The sequence below is a fragment of the Watersipora subatra genome, chromosome 2, assembly GCF_963576615.1.
Source record: "Watersipora subatra chromosome 2, tzWatSuba1.1, whole genome shotgun sequence".
In the NCBI taxonomy this organism is placed as follows: domain Eukaryota; kingdom Metazoa; phylum Bryozoa; class Gymnolaemata; order Cheilostomatida; family Watersiporidae; genus Watersipora; species Watersipora subatra.
Window position 1 is genome coordinate 39,398,901 of NC_088709.1, and position 27,350 is coordinate 39,426,250.

Here is a 27,350-nt window from a genome sequence, read left to right on the forward strand (position 1 = left end):
CTGTAAATCTCAGGTACTCTGAGTAAATTAGCAACACATACTTCAAGTCATGTTTCTAGGCGATCAGGGATTTAGGTTTCCGATTGCCCACTCTGAAACGGAAGCAGTAACTTGTGAGATTTATACCTTTGTTTGGGAAGCCATTAGACAATTGACAAGAATACTATTGTAGTAAACGTACAGCGGTGATCATAATTATAGGACTAGCTATAATATTTTTGGGTCATTTATGGTATAAACACACTTTCTCTATTATTTCAGACCATATATACTCTACGTATTTGACCAGGAAGTTTGTAGACACTCTGTCTGCCACAAAAAGTATTCTAAAAAAATATAACCTATTTAATGGGCACTCATTTTATTTTATCTTATAATTGACAATAAGGGCTGGCCAAACCAATGTACTTTTATATAGCTACACGTATGACTATGTTCAAAAACGATGTAAAACTTGGCCAATATTTTCGACAAATATATACCGAGTTTTTATAGGTTTTAAAAAAAAGTGTGCAGATACTGCTATGTTACATCAAATCAGGCCAAAAAGTCAAACATTGATTAATACTACAGTGTAGAACATCTGTAGCGTTTCATTGATGGGCGTATTGCCGTATTTTACCTAATAAATACTTAAAAACAATGAATAAATAAACAATAGTGTTTATTTTAAGATTAATTACGATCGCTACTGGTCAAGGATCCCATGTTTCAGATTCAAAGATGACTATTTGGTTGTACTATTTTATTATTTCGACTGTGAATATTTACAATGTAACCAGATCACATGCATGAAACTATGTTTTGAAAAGCATTGATACTTTTTACAACCTTTTTTAGCATAGAAAACAGAATTATAGCATAATATTTAAACGGATTAGATAGAGGGCCAGCTATATCGAAGGAGTCTAAAACATATTCAATAGTTTTTATATTTGTGATCATACGGTATTGTCCCTATTTGATATTCGACCCCCTGGAGACTGAGCAGGGCAAGATACCATTTTAGGCTTGGCGCGATCAAAAGTTACTTGTTTTATTAAATTGAAAACAGGAAATGTGATGACTACAAAGCCAGTGGTGGAGGTTAGCTAGTTCCAATTTCGCTTGATCACTTTTTCAATCTTTTATTTGAGTCAAAAGTAAAAGCGTTGAGACTTCGTCCCTAATTTCCACCGATAAGAGCATAAACTGGTTTTGCTTTTCAGTTATTCTTCCTGATATAGCTCATAGTGCTCTAAGTCTCTGTATTATTTTAATGTATCAAGTCTACTTTGTCTACTTGCATTGCAAACCTTTTACTGACATTATTCTGGGTCAATTGTGTTCAGTAGTACCTCGGGGCACGAGCTCAAATGTGAGCTTGCACAAAATATTTATTAATTTCATCAGAAAGTGTCAGTATTTATCCATCACTTGCAATTGCTTTTGATGTTTGGGGTGATCTGACTGCCAGGATGTTTCAAGATTAAAATAGACAAACCTTGATTGCAAGTAAAACGCTCAGATCAAGCAAAAGTGTGAGTAGGACAAAGAGGTCTGTAGTTGCCAAGAGACGGACAGAATAGAGACTCATAATGCTGCAGCTTGAAAGCAATAGACGATATCAACTATCACAATGGTATCAACTAGTGACATCATTTCAAGCGTAATTTTTTTGTGGGTGTTTTAAACACGATTAAGCTTTGTCGATTTTAATCTTGAAACATCCTGGCAGCCAGATCACCTTGAACACCACAAAAAATCACGAATAATGAAAAATACTGATACTTTCTGATAAAATATACTAAAATTTTGTAAGTTCATGTTTAAATAGGTAAATCAGCAGATTCCAGCGTAGGAAACCATACCAGCTGATACAGTATATTCATGTTGCCTGTACATAGTCTTACAGTATAGTAGAAAGAAACAAGGTATAAAAGTGCTAACAGAGTACATGGCCAAAGAAAGAAGAGTCCAAGCAAAGCAATACCATCGATCAATAGAGCCTATATATCAATAGGTCAAGGTCGGTACTGCCAGGTTGAGAACAACGTTATTTTCCTTGAAATCATCCTTTGTCCATATCGTTAGCTAGGCACTTCCTTACTTATATTATTCATGAAGACTTCCAACGATTTCTGCAAGAGAGTAGTCTGTTTGTAAACAAGATGGCAGCACAGGGAAAAGACAGCGATACGAAAGAACAAACCATGAAAACCTACAAACAGTAAATTATTATGTAGAGTATTTAGAGCACATCAACAGGAATATAGTGATACCAGACACCACCCAGAGTACTACCATGGATTAACCAGAGTACAACTGAACAGTATGTAGAGTCCCACCAGAGACTGCACATACCAGATATAGTATACAGATTACTACCAGAGAGGAAATGGTTCTATAAATATATGAAATGCAATCCATGTATCAGTGTAAACCTGTGCTATAGGAGTGTATACCTGTGCTATAGGAGTGTATACCTGTGCTATAGGAGTGTATACCTGTACTATAGGAGTGTATACCTGTGCTATAGGAGTGTATACCTGTGTTATAGGAGTGTATAACTGTGCTATAGGAGTGTATACCTGTACTATAGGAGTGTATACCTGTGCTATAGGAGTGTATACCTGTGCTATAGGGGTGTATACCTGTGCTATAGGAGTGTATACCTGTGCTATAGGAGTGTATACCTGTACTATAGGAGTGTATACCTGTGCTATAGGAGTGTATACCTGTGCTATAGGAGTGTATACCTGTGCTATAGGAGTGTATACCTGTGCTATAGGAGTGTATACCTGTGCTATAGGAGTGTATACCTGTGCTATAGGAGTGTATACCTGTGCTATAGGAGTGTATACCTGTGCTATAGGAGTGTATACCTGTGCTATAGGAGTGTATACCTGTGCTATAGGAGTGTATACCTGTGCTATAGGAGGGGTCGCTGATCTCTCAAGTGTCCAATTCACCGACTTTGGTTTACCACATTTATCTGATAAGCAGCCAAATCTTTCAGAGAACTTCTGCAAACATATCAAATATAAGTAACTAGCAAGCATACCATGTTACTGTTTCTATTATATATACTAGTACCCTGGCAGTCTGGTGTACAGTGAGAGATCTCTATTATATATACTAGTACCCTGGCAGTCTGGTGTAAGGTGAGAGATCTCTATTACATTGTATATATACTAGTACCCTGGCAGTCTGGTGTACGGTGAGAGATCTCTATTATATATACTAGTACCCTGGCATTCTGGTGTAAGGTGAGAGATCTCTATTATATATACTAGTACTCTGGCAGTCTGGTGTAATGTGAGAGATCTCTATTATATATACTAGTACCCTGGCAGTCTGGTGTACGGTGAGAGATCTCTATTATATATACTAGTACCCTGGCAGTCTGGTGTACGGTGAGAGATCTCTATTATATATACTAGTACCCTGGCAGTCTGGTGTAAGGTGAGAGATCTCTATTATATATACTAGTACCCTGGCAGTCTGGTGTAAGGTGAGAGATCTCTATTATATATACTAGTACTCTGGCAGTCTGGTGTAATGTGAGAGATCTCTATTATATATACTAGTACCCTGGCAGTCTGGTGTAAGGTGAGAGATCTCTATTACATTGTATATATACTAGTACCCTGGCAGTCTGGTGTACGGTGAGAGATCTCTATTATATATACTAGTACCCTGGCATTCTGGTGTAAGGTGAGAGATCTCTATTATATATACTAGTACTCTGGCAGTCTGGTGTAATGTGAGAGATCTCTATTATATATACTAGTACCCTGGCAGTCTGGTGTAAGGTGAGAGATCTCTATTATATATACTAGTACCCTGGCAGTCTGGTGTAATGTGAGAGATCTCTATTATATATACTAGTACCCTGGCAGTCTGGTGTAAGGTGAGAGATCTCTATTATATATACTAGTACCCTGGCAGTCTGGTGTAAGGTGAGAGATCTCTATTATATATACTAGTACTCTGGCAGTCTGGTGTACAGTGAGAGATCTCTATTATATATACTAGTACCCTGGCAGTCTGGTGTAATGTGAGAGATCTCTATTATATATACTAGTACCCTGGCAGTCTGGTGTAAGGTGAGAGATCTCTATTACATTGTATATATACTAGTACCCTGGCAGTCTGGTGTACGGTGAGAGATCTCTATTATATATACTAGTACCCTGGCAGTCTGGTGTAAGGTGAGAGATCTCTATTACATTGTATATATACTAGTACCCTGGCAGTCTGGTGTAATGTGAGAGATCTCTATTATATATACTAGTACCCTGGCAGCCTGGTGTACAGTGAGAGATCTCTATTATATAAACTAGTACCCTGGCAGTCTGGTGTAAGGTGAGAGATCTCTATTATATATACTAGTACTCTGGCAGTCTGGTGTAATGTGAGAGATCTCTATTATATATACTAGTACTCTGGCAGTCTGGTGTAATGTGAGAGATCTCTATTATATATACTAGTACCCTGGCAGTCTGGTGTAATGTGAGAGATCTCTATTATATATACTAGTACCCTGGCAGTCTGGTGTAAGGTGAGAGATCTCTATTATATATACTAGTACTCTGGCAGTCTGGTGTAATGTGAGAGATCTCTATTATATATACTAGTACCCTGGCAGTCTGGTGTACGGTGAGAGATCTCTATTATATATACTAGTACTCTGGCAGTCTGGTGTACGGTGAGAGATCTCTATTATATATACTAGTACTCTGGCAGTCTGGTGTACGGTGAGAGATCTCTATTATATATACTAGTACCCTGGCAGTCTGGTGTAAGGTGAGAGATCTCTATTATATATACTAGTACCCTGGCAGTCTGGTGTAAGGTGAGAGATCTCTATTATATATACTAGTACCCTGGCAGTCTGGTGTAAGGTGAGAGATCTCTATTATATATACTAGTACCCTGGCAGTCTGGTGTAATGTGAGAGATCTCTATTATATATACTAGTACTCTGGCAGTCTGGTGTAAGGTGAGAGATCTCTATTATATATACTAGTACCCTGGCAGTCTGGTGTAAGGTGAGAGATCTCTATTATATATACCAGTATCCTGGCAGTCTGGTGTAAGGTGAGAGATCTCTATTATATATACTAGTACACTGGCAGTCTGGTGTAAGGTGAGAGATCTCTATTATATATACTAGTACCCTGGCAGTCTGGTGTAAGGTGAGAGATCTCTATTATATATACTAGTACCCTGGCAGTCTGGTGTACGGTGAGAGATCTCTATTATATATACTAGTACCCTGGCAGTCTGGTGTAAGGTGAGAGATCTCTATTATATATACTAGTACCCTGGCAGTCTGGTGTACAGTGAGAGATCTCTATCATATATACTAGTACCCTGGCAGTCTGGTGTAAGGTGAGAGATCTCTATTATATATACTAGTACCCTGGCAGTCTGGTGTACGGTGAGAGATCTCTATTATATATACTAGTACCCTGGCAGTCTGGTGTAAGGTGAGAGATCTCTATTATATATACTAGTACCCTGGCAGTCTGGTGTACAGTGAGAGATCTCTATCATATATACTAGTACTCTGGCAGTCTGGTGTAAGGTGAGAGATCTCTATTATATATACTAGTACCCTGGCAGTCTGGTGTAAGGTGAGAGATCTCTATCATATATACTAGTACCCTGGCAGTCTGGTGTAATGTGAGAGATCTCTATTATATATACTAGTACTCTGGCAGTCTGGTGTAATGTGAGAGATCTCTATTATATATACTAGTACCCTGGCAGTCTGGTGTAAGGTGAGAGATCTCTATCATATATACTAGTACCCTGGCAGTCTGGTGTAATGTGAGAGATCTCTATTATATATACTGGTACCCTGGCAGTCTGGTGTAAGGTGAGAGATCTCTATTATATATACTAGTACCCTGGCAGTCTGGTGTACGGTGAGAGATCTCTATTATATATACTAGTACTCTGGCAGTCTGGTGTAAGGTGAGAGATCTCTATTATATATACTAGTACCCTGGCAGTCTGGTGTAAGGTGAGAGATCTCTATCATATATACTAGTACCCTGGCAGTCTGGTGTAAGGTGAGAGATCTCTATTATATATACTAGTACTCTGGCAGTCTGGTGTAAGGTGAGAGATCTCTATTATATATACCAGTATCCTGGCAGTCTGGTGTAAGGTGAGAGATCTCTATTATATATACTAGTACCCTGGCAGTCTGGTGTAAGGTGAGAGATCTCTATTACATTGTATATATACTAGTACCCTGGCAGTCTGGTGTACGGTGAGAGATCTCTATTATATATACTAGTACCCTGGCAGTCTGGTGTAAGGTGAGAGATCTCTATTATATATACTAGTACCCTGGCAGTCTGGTGTAAGGTGAGAGATCTCTATTATATAAACTAGTACCCTGGCAGCCTGGTGTACAGTGAGAGATCTCTATTATATATACTAGTACCCTGGCAGTCTGGTGTAAGGTGAGAGATCTCTATTATATATACTAGTACCCTGGCAGTCTGGTGTAAGGTGAGAGATCTCTATTATATATACTAGTACCCTGGCAGTCTGGTGTAATGTGAGAGATCTCTATTATATAAACTAGTACCCTGGCAGCCTGGTGTACAGTGAGAGATCTCTATTATATATACTAGTACCCTGGCAGTCTGGTGTAAGGTGAGAGATCTCTATTATATATACTAGTACCCTGGCAGTCTGGTGTAAGGTGAGAGATCTCTATTATATATACTAGTACCCTGGCAGTCTGGTGTAAGGTGAGAGATCTCTATTATATATACTAGTACCCTGGCAGTCTGGTGTACGGTGAGAGATCTCTATTATATATACTAGTACCCTGGCAGTCTGGTGTAAGGTGAGAGATCTCTATTATATATACTAGTACCCTGGCAGTCTGGTGTACAGTGAGAGATCTCTATCATATATACTAGTACTCTGGCAGTCTGGTGTAAGGTGAGAGATCTCTATTATATATACTAGTACCCTGGCAGTCTGGTGTAAGGTGAGAGATCTCTATCATATATACTAGTACCCTGGCAGTCTGGTGTAATGTGAGAGATCTCTATTATATATACTAGTACTCTGGCAGTCTGGTGTAAGGTGAGAGATCTCTATTATATAAACTAGTACCCTGGCAGTCTGGTGTAAGGAGAGAGATCTCTATTATATATACTAGTACTCTGGCAGTCTGGTGTAAGGTGAGAGATCTCTATTATATATACCAGTATCCTGGCAGTCTGGTGTAAGGAGAGAGATCTCTATTATATATACTAGTACCCTGGCAGTCTGGTGTACGGTGAGAGATTTCTATTATATATACTAGTACCCTGGCAGTCTGGTGTAAGGTGAGAGATCTCTATTATATATACTAGTACCCTGGCAGTCTGGTGTACAGTGAGAGATCTCTATCATATATACTAGTACCCTGGCAGTCTGGTGTAAGGTGAGAGATCTCTATTATATATACTAGTACCCTGGCAGTCTGGTGTACGGTGAGAGATCTCTATTATATATACTAGTACCCTGGCAGTCTGGTGTAAGGTGAGAGATCTCTATTATATATACTAGTACCCTGGCAGTCTGGTGTACAGTGAGAGATCTCTATCATATATACTAGTACTCTGGCAGTCTGGTGTAAGGTGAGAGATCTCTATTATATATACTAGTACCCTGGCAGTCTGGTGTAAGGTGAGAGATCTCTATCATATATACTAGTACCCTGGCAGTCTGGTGTAATGTGAGAGATCTCTATTATATATACTAGTACTCTGGCAGTCTGGTGTAAGGTGAGAGATCTCTATTATATAAACTAGTACCCTGGCAGTCTGGTGTAAGGAGAGAGATCTCTATTATATATACTAGTACTCTGGCAGTCTGGTGTAATGTGAGAGATCTCTATTATATAAACTAGTACCCTGGCAGTCTGGTGTAAGGTGAGAGATCTCTATTATATATACCAGTATCCTGGCAGTCTGGTGTAAGGTGAGAGATCTCTATTATATATACTAGTACCCTGGCAGTCTGGTGTAAGGTGAGAGATCTCTATTATATATACTAGTACCCTGGCAGTCTGGTGTACAGAGAGAGATCTCTATTATATATACTAGTACCCTGGCAGTCTGGTGTAATGTGAGAGATCTCTATTATATAAACTAGTACCCTGGCAGCCTGGTGTACAGTGAGAGATCTCTATTATATATACTAGTACCCTGGCAGTCTGGTGTAAGGAGAGAGATCTCTATTATATATACTAGTACCCTGGCAGTCTGGTGTACGGTGAGAGATCTCTATTATATATACTAGTACTCTGGCAGTCTGGTGTACGGTGAGAGATCTCTATTATATATACTAGTACCCTGGCAGTCTGGTGTAAGGTGAGAGATCTCTATTATATATACTAGTACCCTGGCAGTCTGGTGTACGGTGAGAGATCTCTATTATATATACTAGTACCCTGGCAGTCTGGTGTACGGTGAGAGATCTCTATTATATATACTAGTACCCTGGCAGTCTGGTGTAAGGTGAGAGATCTCTATTATATATACTAGTACCCTGGCAGTCTGGTGTACGGTGAGAGATCTCTATTATATATACTAGTACCCTGGCAGTCTGGTGTACAGTGAGAGATCTCTATTATATATACTAGTACCCTGGCAGTCTGGTGTACGGTGAGAGATTTCTATTATATATACTAGTACCCTGGCAGTCTGGTGTACGGTGAGAGATCTCTATTATATATACTAGTACCCTGGCAGTCTGGTGTACGGTGAGAGATCTCTATTATATATACTAGTACCCTGGCAGTCTGGTGTAAGGTGAGAGATCTCTATTATATATACTAGTACCCTGGCAGTCTGGTGTACGGTGAGAGATCTCTATTATATATACTAGTACTCTGGCAGTCTGGTGTACGGTGAGAGATCTCTATTATATATACTAGTACTCTGGCAGTCTGGTGTAAGGTGAGAGATCTCTATTATATATACTAGTACCCTGGCAGTCTGGTGTAAGGTGAGAGATCTCTATTACATTGTATATATACTAGTACCCTGGCAGTCTGGTGTAAGGTGAGAGATCTCTATTATATATACTAGTACCCTGGCAGTCTGGTGTAAGGTGAGAGATCTCTATTATATATACTAGTACCCTGGCAGTCTGGTGTACGGTGAGAGATCTCTATTATATATACTAGTACCCTGGCAGTCTGGTGTAAGGTGAGAGATCTCTATTATATATACTAGTACCCTGGCAGACTGGTGTAAGGTGAGAGATCTCTATTATATATACTAGTACCCTGGCAGTCTGGTGTACGGTGAGAGATCTCTATTATATATACTAGTACCCTGGCAGTCTGGTGTAAGGAGAGAGATCTCTATTATATATACTAGTACCCTGGCAGTCTGGTGTACGGTGAGAGATCTCTATTATATATACTAGTACTCTGGCAGTCTGGTGTACGGTGAGAGATCTCTATTATATATACTAGTACCCTGGCAGTCTGGTGTACGGTGAGAGATTTCTATTATATATACTAGTACCCTGGCAGTCTGGTGTACGGTGAGAGATCTCTATTATATATACTAGTACCCTGGCAGTCTGGTGTACGGTGAGAGATCTCTATTATATATACTAGTACTCTGGCAGTCTGGTGTAAGGTGAGAGATCTCTATTATATATACTAGTACCCTGGCAGTCTGGTGTACGGTGAGAGATCTCTATTACATATACTAGTACTCTGGCAGTCTGGTGTACGGTGAGAGATCTCTATTATATATACTAGTACTCTGGCAGTCTGGTGTAAGGTGAGAGATCTCTATTATATATACTAGTACCCTGGCAGCCTGGTGTACAGTGAGAGATCTCTATTATATATACTAGTACCCTGGCAGTCTGGTGTAAGGTGAGAGATCTCTATTATATATACTAGTACCCTGGCAGTCTGGTGTAAGGTGAGAGATCTCTATTATATATACTAGTACCCTGGCAGTCTGGTGTAATGTGAGAGATCTCTATTATATATACTAGTACCCTGGCAGTCTGGTGTACGGTGAGAGATTTCTATTATATATACTAGTACCCTGGCAGTCTGGTGTACGGTGAGAGATCTCTATTATATATACTAGTACCCTGGCAGTCTGGTGTACGGTGAGAGATCTCTATTATATATACTAGTACTCTGGCAGTCTGGTGTAAGGTGAGAGATCTCTATTATATATACTAGTACCCTGGCAGTCTGGTGTACGGTGAGAGATCTCTATTACATATACTAGTACTCTGGCAGTCTGGTGTACGGTGAGAGATCTCTATTATATATACTAGTACCCTGGCAGTCTGGTGTACGGTGAGAGATCTCTATTATATATACTAGTACCCTGGCAGTCTGGTGTACGGTGAGAGATCTCTATTATATATACTAGTACTCTGGCAGTCTGGTGTAAGGTGAGAGATCTCTATTATATATACTAGTACCCTGGCAGCCTGGTGTACAGTGAGAGATCTCTATTATATATACTAGTACCCTGGCAGTCTGGTGTAAGGTGAGAGATCTCTATTATATATACTAGTACCCTGGCAGTCTGGTGTAAGGTGAGAGATCTCTATTATATATACTAGTACCCTGGCAGTCTGGTGTAATGTGAGAGATCTCTATTATATATACTAGTACCCTGGCAGTCTGGTGTAAGGTGAGAGATCTCTATTACATTGTATATATACTAGTACCCTGGCAGTCTGGTGTAAGGTGAGAGATCTCTATTATATATACTAGTACCCTGGCAGTCTGGTGTAAGGTGAGAGATCTCTATTATATATACTAGTACTCTGGCAGTCTGGTGTAAGGTGAGAGATCTCTATTACATTGTATATATACTAGTACCCTGGCAGTCTGGTGTACGGTGAGAGATCTCTATTATATATACTAGTACCCTGGCAGTCTGGTGTAAGGTGAGAGATCTCTATTATATATACTAGTACCCTGGCAGTCTGGTGTAAGGTGAGAGATCTCTATTATATATACTAGTACCCTGGCAGTCTGGTGTAAGGTGAGAGATCTCTATTATATATACTAGTACCCTGGCAGCCTGGTGTACAGTGAGAGATCTCTATTATATATACTAGTACCCTGGCAGTCTGGTGTAAGGTGAGAGATCTCTATTATATATACTAGTACCCTGGCAGTCTGGTGTACGGTGAGAGATTTCTATTATATATACTAGTACCCTGGCAGTCTGGTGTAAGGTGAGAGATCTCTATTATATATACTAGTACCCTGGCAGTCTGGTGTAAGGTGAGAGATCTCTATTATATATACTAGTACCCTGGCAGTCTGGTGTACAGTGAGAGATCTCTATTATATATACTAGTACCCTGGCAGACTGGTGTAAGGTGAGAGATCTCTATCATATATACTAGTATCCTGGCAGTCTGGTGTAAGGTGAGAGATCTCTATTATATATACTAGTACCCTGGCAGTCTGGTGTAATGTGAGAGATCTCTATTATATAAACTAGTACCCTGGCAGCCTGGTGTACAGTGAGAGATCTCTATTATATATACTAGTACCCTGGCAGTCTGGTGTACAGTGAGAGATCTCTATTATATATACTAGTACCCTGGCAGTCTGGTGTAAGGAGAGAGATCTCTATTATATATACTAGTACCCTGGCAGTCTGGTGTACGGTGAGAGATCTCTATTATATATACTAGTACTCTGGCAGTCTGGTGTACGGTGAGAGATCTCTATTATATATACTAGTACCCTGGCAGTCTGGTGTACGGTGAGAGATCATCAGATGCGAGGATAAAGCACAGGGAATAAGTATGTGCACAATCATTCTGAACTGCAAGAAGGTGGTTAATAGGTGCAGTTGCAAGAATGTCAACCGAACCAAAAGTCACAAGTTCAAATCTCATACGATGCAATCTTTTTTGCCAACCTCCGACCTTGGCTTCGAACATATGGACAAGCAGACCGAAGTGCTCTTACTATAGTTTAAAATAGAGCTATTCACCTACAACTACCATACAGAACATTATGCATAACTATGTACCAAGCTATGTATCCTGCATTGTCCCACCAAAATATCAAAATTAAACACGCAAACATATGCTCACAAACAAAACTATTACGACCACAAACAGAATTATCTAAACTGAGTTAACAGTGAAGAGATCAACTAACCAGTTTAGGTGGAGAAACTGTGTAACACAGCATAGAGTATGATGTATCGTCACTCATATCCCTTTTTCCTAAAAACAACGATGTCTTCAAATCTATTATTCACTCAAGGTTTGGATCATAAATGAATTTACTTTACTCATGGAAGGATGCCTCTACATCACATCCCACAATATCTTGTTTTCTTGCAACCGTATAAGAATGGTGATTGTTGGTAGCATTTAGACAAGACTCACCAACCTACTCACCTATGATACATGAGACAATTGGTTGGTCTCTCAATCTAAGCTGATAGTTCATCTGACACTCTACATCATAGACCGAGGGATAGTAGGAAAGTTTAGGGTGAGAGTGAAACCACCCAACTAATGTCATACCGCTTGCTCGAACCTTCTGCTTTGCCTCCGCATCAGACTTGTTAAAGACCTTCTGTATAGTTAGCACTGCAATAGTTAAGGTGTATTGCATAGCAGTTGTTACTAGGCAGAATTAAACCTACTCAGATTGCATAGTAGTTGTTACTAGGCAGAATTAAACCTACTCAGATTGCATTGTAGTTGTTACTAGGCAGGATTAGACCTACTCAGATTGCATCAGTCTCAGAGGTATGTTCAAATGCTGATGACACACTTATACTCCGACAATCTATAAGCGATAATATCAAAAAACTAAATTTGGCTGTATTTATATTTCAAGTGCAGCTAAAATGAACCATTTGAAATATTTCAGCGCGTTAGATAAAGACAAGACAAAATTTCCAGAAATATCCATAGATTCTTGAACTGATGCAATAGTTGTAGATGTAAGTAGATTATCATGGTAGAGCAGTGGAATGTAATAAACACAGATTGCTCAGCAATGTTTACCCATAACAATACATCTACATTTATGATTGTAATTGCTTTTAGATTGGTTCTTATTTTTCAAAAAGTTGAACAAAACTTTTGAGAACTAGAGTGTCATCGAGAGCATTACTCTTACATAGTGAGTAGAGCAAGTAGTTGATAACATAACTACAGCGACTAGAGACTGTCATTGCAATGTACTACAGTCCCTGCTATTCTTCTCAGCTGTTTATATATAAAACATGTAATTTGGTAGAACTCTGCAATAAATAATTTTAATAGCGACACCACTTTGTGGCAGACACCAGCCTGTCTTGATCATGGCCCTAAAGAAGGTACGGCCCAGCCAGATTGAGAGACCAACAGTGGCCGAACTGAGCCGGCTGATGACTGACTGTAAGAGGAAGGACCAGCCGATCTCCAAGCCAAAAGGACGAGCCCGACGAGTGTATAAAAGACTCTTGCCAGAGCTCGACTCGATGCACTTGATCAGCAGCTCTTGCTACTGTACTATACTGTAATAATACTCGAGGTGTATTTTTTAAATTTCCCCATGCAAACACAAGTTACCCTAGACTCGAAGTGGCTGGTTCTTTCAAGTGTGGAGAAGTAAAGTGTCGCAGTGAATCCTTCACAGCTTGAGCTTATAGGTAAAAAAAATTAAAAATACTGCAATAATACTAAGCGGACCATTTGTACAATAACAATACTATACTTACCATTAGTTAAAGAGTCATAGAGTCCAGCCAAGTAGCCAGAGACTTCTTCTGTTGATCTTAAGCTAAGATCTCCCTTCAACAGATGAATGCACAGTTAGAAACAGTAGAGTAAATCAAAATCAAAGCATACTCTGATAAGACAACTACCAGCTGAAAACTCATCAGAAAAACACTGGGTAAGACAACCACCAACTGAAAACTTCTCAGAAACGTACTGGGTAAGACAACTACCAGTTGAGAAACTCATCAGAAACATACTGGTAAGACAACTACCGGATAAGACATAAAATAAAAGCTCACCATGGCGAGACAAGCTGAGCGAGTGAAGAAAGCCCTCATTGAGAACTCTTCGCCTTCACATCGTACCTGTGTAGATATATTTCTACAAAGATACATTGATGCTAGATGTCTTACAAATTTGTAAAATATTCTAAGACCACCTAAACAATGACAAAGCACTCACTTTTCATAGTCCATGAGTGGAAGGCTGGACATGGCTGGGTACAACAGGTCAGTAGGATTTGCGGGCTTCACATCCGTGTATGGAGATGATCTGTTAACGAGGCAAGCCACACTAGAATCTACATCAGTTCCCTTAAATATGAACTTAAACAAGATGGTGGTAGATTCTATCAGAGAATATCGACATTTTCAATCATTTGCGATTGTTGTTGATGTTTGAGGTGATCCAACTTCCTGGATGTTTTAAGATCAATATATCGACAAAACTTGATGCAGCTAAAATGCTCAGAAAAAGAAAACAATCTGAGATGACGTCACTAGTTGCCATGGTTGATATCAGCTAATAGATGTGTTCAGCATTACATGTCTCTATTCTGTTGGTCTCTTTACAACTACAGACGTCATAATCGCACTTTCGCTTGATCTGAGCGTTTCAACCGCAGTCAATTTTGTTTTTATTTTAATCTTGAGACATTCTGGTGATCACATCACCTCGAATATCAAAAGCAATCACAAATGATAGAAAAATAGTGACGCTTTCTGATAAAATCTGGTAAAATATTGTGTAAATTAAGCTTTAAAATGAAGAGCTATAAATACCTGCTGCTTGCAAATAGGGAGGAAATCTCAAGCTTTGGAGTGGAAACGCGTGAGGAATTGAGAGGCTAAAAGAAAATGACTAAATGTTAGGATATGAGGCTAAATACGATTGGCATATGACCATATGGTTAGACAAGCTACTGGTATGTATCAGTGAAGTCTTACTACAGGTTACAAGAGCTGCTGACTCGGACTAAAATATTATCATATTTTAGTAAAAAATATATCAAGTAAAAAATTGGCTACGACAGTGAGAAGCATGAAGATATTAAACAGTAATCTCTGAGGTTAATAACGAAACTCAATAACGAATATAGTGCTACATATCTAATATCTACATATCAACAGCTCTTGAAATGATGTATTTTCCCTAACTCTTTTTGCAGAGTCTAAATTGGTAGTGGCTAAAATGTTTATGAGAGTTTAGGATGTTTGAAACTAAATCTTTAGCAAAACTTCACAATCCACTGCCTCTTATGCAAACCCTGTAGTTTTCTTTGAAAAGGAAAAGAAAAATGATGAGACTTGAAACATCTAAATGCTTATTAGAAAATAAAAATGTGTTTTCAGCATGTACAGTTTTAAATGGAAAAAGCTCTATGGGAATCTCTCTTAGTCTATGACTTTAAATGAGTAGACCATAGTCGGTGACTTTTAGTGAGTGACTCAGCGACAGTGACTCCTGATCCAATACTCATAGTCCATGAGTGAGTCAGTTAGTCCGTGGTGACTCGTATTCACTGACTCATAGCCTGTAACCCACAGTGGTTACTCATGGTCCCTAGCTCATGGTCCACGAGTCATGGTTGTAGTTCATTAGTCAGCTAAAGTCTATGGCTACACAAACACTAGTTAGTAAAACTCACAGTGAGAGAAAGAGGAGAACCATTAGAAGAGCCCATTTTGTACTTCATCCACTTTGACTTGTAGAGGTCTAAGGATTTGCCCTTGTATCTGATCTGAAACGGAGAACCATCAGAAATTGGAAGTGACCATGTAACAGGTATGCACACAATATATATAAGTTCCCATTAGTTTTCAAGACTTACAACTTTGAACTAGCAATGGAGACAGAGGAGCATTGAACAATGATGTGGTATGTAGTTAACCTTAAATTAACTGAAAATTGATTTTACAACAATATACGACATAACAATATACCGTATAACAATATATAATATATTAATATATCATATAACAATATAATATTCCACTGGAGAACTCTGATAAGGACAAAACAGCTGGTTGTCTGGAGTTAAGCACATTTTGAAGCGTGTCCCAAGAAAACTGCCCGCCAACAGCTAAACATGCTCGGATGTGAAATATGTTATCTACCTCTTGAGAACTTAAATGTTAACAGCTAAATACCTTCTCAATTCGCTAGTTTAAATCTTTCTCTATGCTACAATCTCTCTGTCTCTCTATAGCTACCTTAATTGTTCACAAGCAACTTCTATTTCCTTTCCACCATCTAGAAGTGCAAACAGCCCCCTTATTTCTCCGCTCAACGACACCACAGCACTAAGGTCCTTACTGTACTCAACAATACCACAGTACTAAGGTACTTACTGAACACAACATTATCACAGTACTAAGGTACTTACTGAACACAACAATATCACAGTACTAAGGTACTTACTGTACTCAACAATACCACAGTACTAAGGTACTTACTGAACTCCACCCACAACCAGAAGTCTTGGCTGGGTTAATTCTCTTTTTACAAGAAATTGCCCAGCTGCTAGGTGTGTTGTAGATCTGCCCTGTCTCGTTACAACGAATCTTTCCCCTCTCCAGGAGGTCTGCTGTGAGCATCCGACCCTGTAATGTATACATTAATAGATAAGAAGCACTATATTGATAAAACAGATTTCAACCGTAGGGTGAAGGAGAGTAGTTCAGAACAAGTGCACAAATACTGCTAGTGATTGCGTGACAGTTCTAAAAGACTGGCAACATATTGTTATTAACTGGTGATAAGTGAGGTCCAAGGAGTGAGCAGCACAACAAAACAGCCAGCATATAATATATTTTTTTACCACAAATGGCAGTATTTCATTAAAATTACGAACTAGTGGAGCATAAAACTATAACAAAAACTTATGTAAAGTATTTTCCATTCGACTATAAAACTTGTCACATACATGTCTGCGGGAGTAGAGTAGCTTATGAGTCTATCATGGAGTAACTTGTCACATACATGTCTGCGGGAGTAGAGTAGTTTATGAGTCTATCATGGAGTAACTTGTCACATACATGTCTGCGGGAGTAGAGTAGTTTATGAGTCTATCATGAAGTAACTTGTCACATACATGTCTGCGGGAGTAGAGTAGTTTATGAGTCTATCATGGAGTAACTTGTCACATACATGTCTGCGGGAGTAGAGTAGTTTATGAGTCTATCATGAAGTAACTTGTCACATACATGTCTGCGGGAGTAGAGTAGTTTATGAGTCTATCATGGAGTAACTTGTCACATACATGTCTGCGGGAGTAGAGTAGTTTATGAGTCTATCATGAAGTAACTTGTCACATACATGTCTGCGGGAGTAGAGTAGTTTATGAGTCTATCATGGAGTAACTTGTCTCATACATGTCTGCGGGAGTAGAGTAGTTTATGAGTCTATCATGAAGTAACTTTTCCAGTCAAACAGACCGAGTTTATGTCTTTATATGTATATACTGAATATGTGCGCGTGTGTATGTGTGTGCATATATGTGAAACAAATAAGGAAAACACGCACGAGATATTTGACAGCCAATGATCTATCCGCTGGTTCTAATATGCCATCCTGGATCAATAGATCTAAAGTGATATTCTTGCTTTTCATAGACTTGCTTCCTCCATGTGCGAAAAAGCCAGTATCTGAAGTATCAACCTGAAGAAAGAAAGAATTAGTCGTTAATGGTATAAGTACAACCTGGGATCATACACCATAAAAACCATATTATAAATGGTAAAGGTAATTTTATCACATGTAGAGCCAATCACATTTGAACAAATGAAAACATTATGCAAAGTATTACAATTATTGTTTATAACTATGATTATAACTACTGTTTTTTTTCTCCTAAAGACATGCCCATAATTTACAGAAGTAAAATTTCCATGGAAAATGGACCAAAAGGCTCTTTATATAAACTACAATACATGAATAATGATTTTATCTTTAGTAGTTTTAAAGAAGAACACAATGATATCTTACAAAAAAGAGAACACAATGATATCTTACAAACAAGAGAACACAATGATATCTTACAAACAAGAGAACACAATGATATCTTACAAACAAGAGAACACAATGATATCTTACAAACAAGAGAACACAATGATATCTTACAAAGGAACTTTGGATAGATGGTAGTTGAGAATAAGAAGCTGATTGCGAGTCTCGTTCATCTGTTTCCACGGAATCTTCCCTGCGGGGAAAGTTCTTAGCCACACTTTCATTTATCATGTCTGCTACTGAAACATAAACAAGAACCGCTTTTAAAAACAGAATAATTAAAAAATTATCTTTGCTATAAAATCGCCTCAATGTGAAAAAATAAATTCTCCAATACATATAAAAACAATTAGAATTGCATGGGGAACAAATCGTTTTGCTTTCGTTTGACTCAATAGTTTGTTTTCATGTCTGTTTATCATTATTGCAAGGCAATCAGAATACGCTATGGCTTTATCAGTTGGCTTTTAGTTTTTGCAAATTCATTATTTACATTGTGTTGAGAAGAAAACTGATTTCATACTTAATAATTCCCTGGTAGGTAAATGGTATTTTAAGATTGTGGCAAACCTGGCGATGAAAAATCGCCTCTGATAGTGACAACATTCTAAGCAGCTTTACATGATCACAAATACTCTCATTTTCAAGCGTGATAACTATAGATATATAAACCTAGATTGGCCAATAATAGCTATTCCCATCGGTTGCCTTGTCAGACTTAAATAGCATGATGTAACGTCATTGTATTGCACCTCACGCTTGACTGCACTGTTGTTAACAATGGAGCTAATGGGCAGAAGCTGACAAAATCACATTTATTTTCACATAAAAACCTTCTTGGATACATAATCCAGTAAACTAAAGCAATTGTGTGATAATATCTGATAACCACCATAAAGTAAAACTATAAAAGCTATGAATTGTTGCACACAAATCATGCGCCATCAGGGCTTTATTTGCCACCCTCTCCTATCCCAATTCTCTCTTTTTCCCTTCTCCAAAGAAGAAGTGAGAAGGGAAAAAGAGAGAAGGGGGAAAGGAGAGGGGGGGGGGCAAATGGCCCACCCACTCAAATAGCCAGACCCTGGCTAGGTAAATAGACTAATATCACGCTGAAATAAACATGACTAAATATGATGAGCCTGTGAAGTTTTGATCTGATCAGGGAAATGGAATCAATGGCTTTCTTAGCTAGAGCTGGAACGAGACCAAAGAATGCAGGGTCGGACCAGACTAAGGGTCAGCAATGAGGGCAATGAGTTGTCTTACTTATGTTGTTATGACCTGTACATATTTATGGTTTCAAGTTTTGTCGAAGTGCATTATACTTTAGGTATCATATTATGTGACAGTCAAATTCTGCCATTTCTGAGAAGATTCTTTAAAATCGAGATTCCACCTTAGGAAGTGTTCTATCTTGAAATTACTGAATGATTGGCAAACTCCCTATATCCATTCCTTCCTCCTTTTTTCTCTCCAAACTCACAATTGATAAAGGAGATAGTATATTCAACAACGCATTGCTACTGGTAAAGTACTCTATCGAAAGCAAGACTTCTAAATAGTCTGGCAAATTTGTTGGTATTCACAATGGTGATATATTATTTTAGAGCAACTGAGTTTTTATTGTAAGCCAAACTACTTCCTTTTCATGCGATACAAGTTTTGTTTAAACTTACAAGATTCGAGGTTAGCTAGCCCATCATGACAAACCAGCAGACAAAAATGTCAAGCACTGTTGATACACTACATTCCGAGCATGGCAGCTAGCATCAGCCAAAGCATCCGTGTCTGAAAACTAGCCAACAAACCCATGCAATATTTCCCTAGAGGGTTTCAGCCTAAACTCCTTATTTTCATCCACGACTCTAGAACTCCTCTCTATATATAACTCAGCTATTTTCAACTACTAGCCTACTAACGCCACTTTTCTAGAACAAAATTAAAAGAGTTTATAGTTAAAATTCTTGCGCTTTACAACAACAACAATAATACTACATTTCATGAAATCCCTGAAGATTTAAGAACATATTTTACTGTTTTCTACTGGCCCTATCTTGTACGTTACTCGGCTGGTTTATTAAAAACCCGTAAATAATCAACATAAATCAATCAAATAATCATCCATGTACAGATAGATATAAAGGGAATAACAAGTTGCATCACAATTTTGACTTTCATAACAGATTCTTATGGCTATATCATCTACAAATTCCGGAGATAAGATGATCACAATTACAAGCCGACTTTGGGATTCAACCAATGTACTATTAGAACATTGAGAACTGGGCATAAGGAAATCTCAGATAATCACTAAAAGATTGTAGTTATAGCCAAGATTATAACAACCTTTGTTGTGCGATATCAAGATCCGCATCTGGTACCAATCTACATCAGACCTGGGATTATGATTAAAGATTGCACATGTTGAAATCTCCGCTGACGGAAAACAACAAAAAGTAGTCAGAAACCCCCAAAATTATAAGATTCACAATCAAAGACCTGAAACATAGTTTCACTCCTAGACACTAAGGCTAATGCTGAAACAATATAAAAGGACGAATATTCACTCATAATCGTCTCTTTTTCAATGCAGTTTCATCCCGGCTGGTAGACGTGTCAGCAGAACAAGCTGAAGAGTCAATTACTCAGCGAACAAGAGGGTGATATTTCAAGTCTCAGACAACTACTTTTCTATTCTTACAATTTAGACTTAAGGTATAATTATTGTGTTTCTTGTTCTTAAAATATGGAAAAACCTTGTTCTTGTTCTGGAAAAACCCCTTGACATTATTTACCTTGAGGATTCCATTTACTTTAAAACTGTAGTTCTAAATTGTAGCATCTGGAAAGATCTTAGTTACATTAATCAACAAAAAATGATTAATACAGTCGATAATCAAGATCAGACATTATCTAGGAGCTATTAGTAGTAACTACTTAAAGCAGCCCATCTGCGTTCGATAATAAACTTGAGCCATTCCCAACACGTTGCAGAGTAATTGGTAGGATATTCCAATTCTATCAATCACCAACACTATAATAGTAATACTACTGTTGTATGGAGATACTGCGAAAACAAGATACCAATAGGGAATGTAGCCAGACCACAGGATAAGCATATAATACGTACAAGCAGCAAGACGCCCAAATACATTGAAAGATTCAATAATTAGAAAATGTCAAAAGCTAATTAGAAACTTCAAATTTGGAAGAAATCAATCATAGAAATTGCCTCAACACCAGATGGAGAATATGCCAAAGGGAAGTCGAAGCAATTAAACCTACCAACCACCATCATCAAAAAGCCACCAGAGAAACATTAGAGACGAGTCAAATGAGTCACATACAGATCTTCCAATCCTGTCAAACATGACCTAGACACCAGGAGTAAGTCACGAGCTCCACCCTACATGTCAACATCATGTGCACCAGCTGAAGACTTACGCAAACAAGATATCTTCACACGCCTGACAGAAAGCATTGAACCTTAACACTCAACCTACACCCACAGGCTAACCATCCCACTTGCCAGACATCTATAAAAGAGAACAGCTCCAATGACTGAATATCTCTATCCCCATCTCTATCTTCGGATTTAGTTTGAGCTCTGGCTCTCTTTCTCTTCCTGAGGGCCTCATTGGACGCTTTCCCATCTGCCTGCTGAGGAGCCTCTCTCTCGCTTCTCTACCGATGGAGCCACCTTCTCCTTCATCAGCTAAGCCTCTTCTACACCACTATCTCACCTACCTATCTCTCTTCATATAAGGACTGCCATGACTCTCATCTGACTATCGAAACTCGCAACCGCATGGACCGAGCCAAGCAAACACGGACGACTGTTCGAGTGAGGATGTAATTTTTATTAGCTCTTCTGATTGTTTGTCATTAATATTATTGTTTTAGAATATTGTTAGTTGTGTATTTCATTGTTTGACTTATAGAATAAAGAAGTAACTTTGACTGGTAGATATTAGTATTGCTTACAATAGCTTAACACCTTCATTAGTACCTGAACCAGTAATAATTAAATTAGGTCCCACAAGCTAAGCAAAAGTACACAAACTAAACATAGTCAAAATAGAATAATATGACAAGCAAATTCAACAGTGATGTTGTGTGTGAATTCAGATTAGTTATGCATAACATAATTTCTCCACAACCACACATAACACTACGACATTCATTGCGATATGGACTCAATTGAAGCAGGATTATAATAGCCAAAAATGGCACAGAGATAACACAACCAAGTCTGGTGTTTACAGGATATGCTGATTACATATTTCTACTCATTACGTTATGTTATAAACGGGCAAACACTATGGTAGTATTGTTATGGATTTGCTAAACTCAGCTATTTCTAATAGCCTTATGCATCCAGCTGTTCTGGGATTGGCATAGTAATATACAAGTCAGCTTTCATGGAAAGCCAATGGACTATCACAGAACACTGTATATAATGATATGTAAAGCATTGTAGACCAGATTGGGTAAGAATAAGTAACGAGGAAGATACGCTTATGAAACAGAAGAACAAAGATTACAGAGCACCAGATACTGTCTACAAACGACAAGACTATATATGGACATTTGTGGAGTACTATATATGGACATTCGTGGATTATTTGAACAGTAATTCATCTCTGTGCAGCTTTAGCTTGCGTAATAAAGAGCCATACTCATCATTCACCAGTCATCTTGCTTGCAACAATTAAAGTTGTGCATGAGAGCTAATACTTATTCAGTATAAGACAACTTGTAACCAGAACTAAAAAGTAAAAATTCACTACAGTATGCGAGCATTAGTTAGTAAATGATCACAATTGTTTCTATGTGATCTGACGACACTTACTTTTTTACAAATCTAGATTTTGTACACATAAAATTGAAAAATAATGAAGCAAATAATCGTTTAAACATTTTAATGTATAACGACACAGTTATAAACGGAACAAATCATACTGGATGATGTTTGTCGTACATGTACATAATGTCGTAATGTACATAAAATGTAAACAGTCACCGAGTTTACATTATTCATTACAAAAAATGAAGCACACGTTATGTCAATCCGATCTATCATTGGCGAAACTACACGGCTTTTAATATTTTCACTGGGCACTATTTTAGACGGACCGTACGGCGATTATTCTGCGGCGCGTGCATTCGATAAGCAAAGCTGAAACATTAACCGATAAACATGAGGTCTGTTTGGTTTGGTATCGACCAATGAGAGCACTCAGTAGTGCGAATTCTTTAGCAAGACCAGCTATTACCAAACGTAGACTCCCATACTATTTCCTCTCGCTTGAGAAGTTTACGTAGTTGCTATACAAATTAGCCAGTGCAGTCATTCGCATCAAAGCATAATAGCTTTGGGTGTTGCAAGGACATATAGAGCAACTTATTAATAATTTTTTAGCGTATTTTAGATCATTTATTGGGTTAATCGATGACTATAGTATATAAATCAAGACTATCTGTAAAAAGGTAGGAATATCTAAAAGCTAGTGTGATAATTGCGAACAGAACACAAAGTAAATGGCCTCGTCAACGCATTTCTGTCATGCACACAATACTATTACGAATTAGATGTTTCGTTTCGAAGTGGCGTTTGTGATTGTAGCTATGTTGTCTGTGACTAAATAGTTGTATATTGCATGATATAGTAAAGTTGTACATAGCATGTTTATGCCAGCCAGCTAAACCTACTTCTTATTCTGCGTTGTGCGAGTCTACTGCATTCATATATTAGTATTACATAATATTGTTGTCTCAGTTGCCTCAGCACTAAATTGATTTCTATGTCTTTGTTATCACTTGTGGCCACATTGTCTCATTATGCAATGTTAGATTATTTTCCTTGTGTGTTTAGTTTGTTATCTTGCTTACTGGCGGATATGTGAAATTCATTCGAATATGTTATGTGTGGCTGTGGAGAAATTATGTTATGCATAACTAATCCGAATCCACACACAACATCAGTGTTGAATTTGCTTTGTCATATTATTCTATTTTGAATATGTTTAGTTTGTGCACTTTTGCTTAGCTTGTGGGAACTAATTTAATTATTACTGGTTCAGGCACAAGTGAAGGTGTTGAGCTATTGTAAGCAATATTAATATTTACTAGTCAAAGTTACTTCTTTATTTTATAAGTCAAACAATGAATTACATAATTAACAAAATTCTAAAACAATAATATTAGTGACAAAACAATTAGAATAGCTAATGAAAGTTACGTCCTTACTCGAACGGTCGTCTATGCTTGTTGATCAGTCTTGTACAGCTGTGAGTTTCAACAGTCAAACGAGAATTGTGAGAGGCCATAGATAGAGAGTGTCAACAGTTGAGATAGGGGCGTAGAAGAGGCTCAGCTGGTGGAGGAGAATGAGGCTCCACAGGGGGGCGGGGAGAGAGGGAGACTCCTCAACAGGCAGATGGGAAAGCGTCCAAGGAGGCCCTCGGGAAGAGAGAGAGCTGGAGATAGAGATGCTGAGTCATTGGAGCTGTTCTCTTTTATAGATGTCTGGCATGTGGGTTGGCCAGCCTGTGGGTGTAGGTTGAGTGTTAAGGTTCAATGCTTTCCGTCAGACGTGTGAAGATATCTTGTTTGTGTAAGTCTTCAGCTGGTGCACGTGATGTCGGCGTGTAAGGTAGAGCTCGTGACTTACTCCTGGTATCTAGGTCATGTTTGACAGGGGTGGCAGATCTATATGTGTGTACTCATTTGATTCGTCTCTAATGTTTGTCTGGTGGTTTTCTGGGGATGGTTGTTAGTAGGTTTAATTGCTTTCACTTCCCTTTGGCGGTTTCCACATGCGGTGTTGATGCAGTTTCCATGACTGATTTCTTCCAATTCTGAAGCTTCTAATTTTCATGACGTTTCCAATTATTGGATCTTTTGACACCTTTTCGGCATCTTGCTGCTTGTACGTATTATATGCTTATCCTGCGGTCTGGCTGCATTCCTTATTGGTATGTTGTTTTTGCAGTATTTCCATACAACAAATACAAGCAGTCATTGTAGAAAGTTCATACAATAGTTTACTTATTGTCCTATTTATAGGAGCAGACAAGATGGATACTTCTGAGCATGTGTTTAAGAGCATGTGTGAGGATATATTAAAGTGTAGTGGGGTAAAAGTCGGAGGCTATAATGAAGACATATTTGATAAGCTCTCAGATGCTAAGAAAGAAGAACTTATCTGCCAAATATGGTAAGTGCTGATAAGTCATGCAGATATTTTGACAAAGTGCGTACACTATCAGATCTGCTGTCATAAATGGTTTAATTTATTAAACTTTAAAGGAATTACGTTGTGCGTACTTTCGCCAACCCATTTTGTAAACCTGTGTTCTCAGTCTTTTGTGGGATAACTCCTGCATTTAGGTCTAAGGAAATAGAAGTTTACTCAGAGGCTATCTATTCAAAAGACAGAGATGCATGCACGCTGACATGATTAAATGACATTAAGCATTTTGAAGTACGACGTACCTAAAGCTTATTTAAAATTAAAAGGTTCGATTAAAAAATGAATGCTTCATGGAGTCCGTATTAACACTGTGTTTAATAATAGACCTTCGTTTGTTCCGTTACCTTGTGGTTCGTTTTTCTTGCCACAAAGTAATGTTATAAACCACATCACACTCAATCAAACTTTCTTCTTCAGTCCTAACTATTTCAAGTTGCGGTTTTAGAAAAATTTTTAGCAACAGACAACATACCTCTTGCCAAAGTAGGGGAATTTTCTATAAACCTGGTCTAGTGGTATTCTCAGATCATCGAAGCCAACTCCACTTTTATGTAGGTATCCATTTTTCCTTTAAGTTTTGCCTATGTGGTTGTATTGTGATGTGTTTGCAGTTTCATGATGGTCAAGGATCCTCATACTTGCAGTAATAAGCACCTGTTTTGTGCTACCTGTATATATGCCTGGGCGATGACTAGTGATGACAACAAAGACAGGTGCCCAGTCTGCAGAGTGCATGGTGCCTACTGTGAGGATTCCACACTTTCTTCTTCGATGAAAAGTATGGCTGTCAGGTATGCCTAAGTGTAGGAAGCCACGGTTTGGGTAGCTTAATTGTGTGTCTTGTCTGTATTTTCATATTACACTAACACAATTGTTCTTGCAGGTGTTTCAAATCGCCTAATGCTCACAAAATTGCTAGAGCTAATACACTAATAGTGTACCTTGAGGTACGAACTTAATGTGTTAGGATCTAGTTAGTTTGTCAATTCACCCATATCTCAAATCAGACTAACCTTTATAAAATAACTAAATGCAAATTAATCCATTCCCTCGCTGTGAAAAAAACTTTCAAAACAGGATATTACATTAAAAAAATATTTTTTACTTTTTCTATATCACCACCTATGCTCACAAAGTTGCAAATACCTATCTAGTGGTTATGATCTGCAATCAAATGTGACATTAGGTACAGTACTCTATGGAGTTCTTAACTTCGAGACAGGTGGAGCAGTTACTTTTGCTTCGCTCTTCACTCGCTTTCACCTTCCTTTTTAGTTGGCCTTTTTAAGACTTCATCAAACTGATTTGATGAGAAAGACCGAGCGATGCTGCTTTTGTAACCAGCCTCTCGCATACTTGCCACCTAGCAGTCATATTGAGAACCGTCTCGTATGCTCGTATCTAAATATGTCTTGTATTTCAAGGCAAATTTTGCTTGAACTTTTGTTTGTATCTCAAGTTGCTTGTATGTCAGGGCAATTGTATCTTAAAGCTTGACTTGCAGCAAAATTCACATTGCAGTTATTCGGAATTAAAAGATTCACCATGTTTTACTCTGCTGTGTTGTAGGTGCAAAATATGTGGAAATGTGATTAAAAGCTCTTAAAAGCTCAAAACCGAACAGTTAATCGAAGCCATCACGACAACGCCATAGATTGGAATCCCTTTCCAAAACGGCTCAAATGGGACGTAACTGAACACGATGGCTTCTGTTTACACTTTCATGCAATCTCATTTGTCAAAATATTTTCACAAATACATGTATATTTCACGCATTCAATAAAACCATGTCTATTGTTCTTACGTGTCTTTTTCATCATCATTGTCATGCTGTCACTTTGAGCACTGATATCTCAAAACATACCGTAAAAATTCGTTTAATTTTTTAACCTTAGTTCGAAGGAGTGCGTATCATCCTCTGATAAACATGACGAGCCTATTGGTCACCTGTGATAGTCAAAAATGCTGCAAAAAATGTTCGCGCTATTTGGAAGGTAGTATGGGTCACATGATCAGATTACGACTAGATGATTAGACCAAGCTGAAACGATACTGTAAAGTAGTG

At 38.2% G+C, this 27,350-nt stretch overlaps 2 protein-coding genes across 3 annotated transcripts in view; one reads left to right on the top strand and one right to left on the bottom strand.

The window, feature by feature from the left end:
• Nucleotides 1–1,849: 1,849 nt before the first annotated feature.
• On the bottom strand, nt 1,850–22,982 carry LOC137387507 (MPN domain-containing protein-like). Of its 2 annotated transcripts, none has more exons than XM_068073946.1 (13): nt 22,883–22,982; nt 18,142–18,266; nt 17,545–17,679; nt 16,476–16,622; nt 15,668–15,760; nt 14,809–14,866; nt 14,203–14,320; nt 14,040–14,121; nt 13,740–13,812; nt 12,424–12,618; nt 12,179–12,246; nt 2,907–3,005; nt 1,850–2,120 (listed from the first exon to the last, which is right to left on the bottom strand). In XM_068073946.1, the coding sequence occupies exons 2-13, from the start codon at nt 18,256–18,258 to the stop codon at nt 2,070–2,072; spliced, it is 1,236 nt and encodes a 411-aa protein (XP_067930047.1). In that variant the 5' UTR covers nt 18,259–18,266; nt 22,883–22,982; the 3' UTR covers nt 1,850–2,069. The 2 variants fall into 2 exon arrangements, with proteins under 2 accessions (XP_067930047.1, XP_067930048.1); XM_068073947.1 differs by having other exon boundaries at nt 14,203–14,292; nt 14,802–14,866.
• A 446-nt stretch (nt 22,983–23,428) lies between these two features.
• LOC137387497 (uncharacterized) overlaps nt 23,429–27,350 on the top strand; it is a 31,540-nt gene continuing 27,618 nt past the window's right edge. The window contains exons 1-3 of the mRNA XM_068073936.1: nt 23,429–23,520; nt 25,099–25,249; nt 25,897–26,076. Coding sequence (XP_067930037.1) covers nt 25,110–25,249; nt 25,897–26,076 — 320 coding nt within the window. The 5' untranslated portion in view covers nt 23,429–23,520; nt 25,099–25,109. The remainder of the gene's footprint in view (nt 23,521–25,098; nt 25,250–25,896; nt 26,077–27,350) is intronic.

Bases quoted from the DNA above. Each gene is read 5' to 3' on its own strand.
- LOC137387507 (XM_068073946.1), bottom strand. From the start codon at position 18,258: ATGATAAATGAAAGTGTGGCTAAGAACTTTCCCCGCAGGGAAGATTCC. The intron at 14,867-15,667 runs GTGAGTTTTACT...ATTTTCTTTTAG, and splicing joins GTTCTCCTCTTTCTCTCACT to CCTCTCAATTCCTCACGCGT. The intron at 12,619-13,739 runs GTAAGTATAGTA...TAACTATTGCAG, and splicing joins CTATGACTCTTTAACTAATG to TGCTAACTATACAGAAGGTC.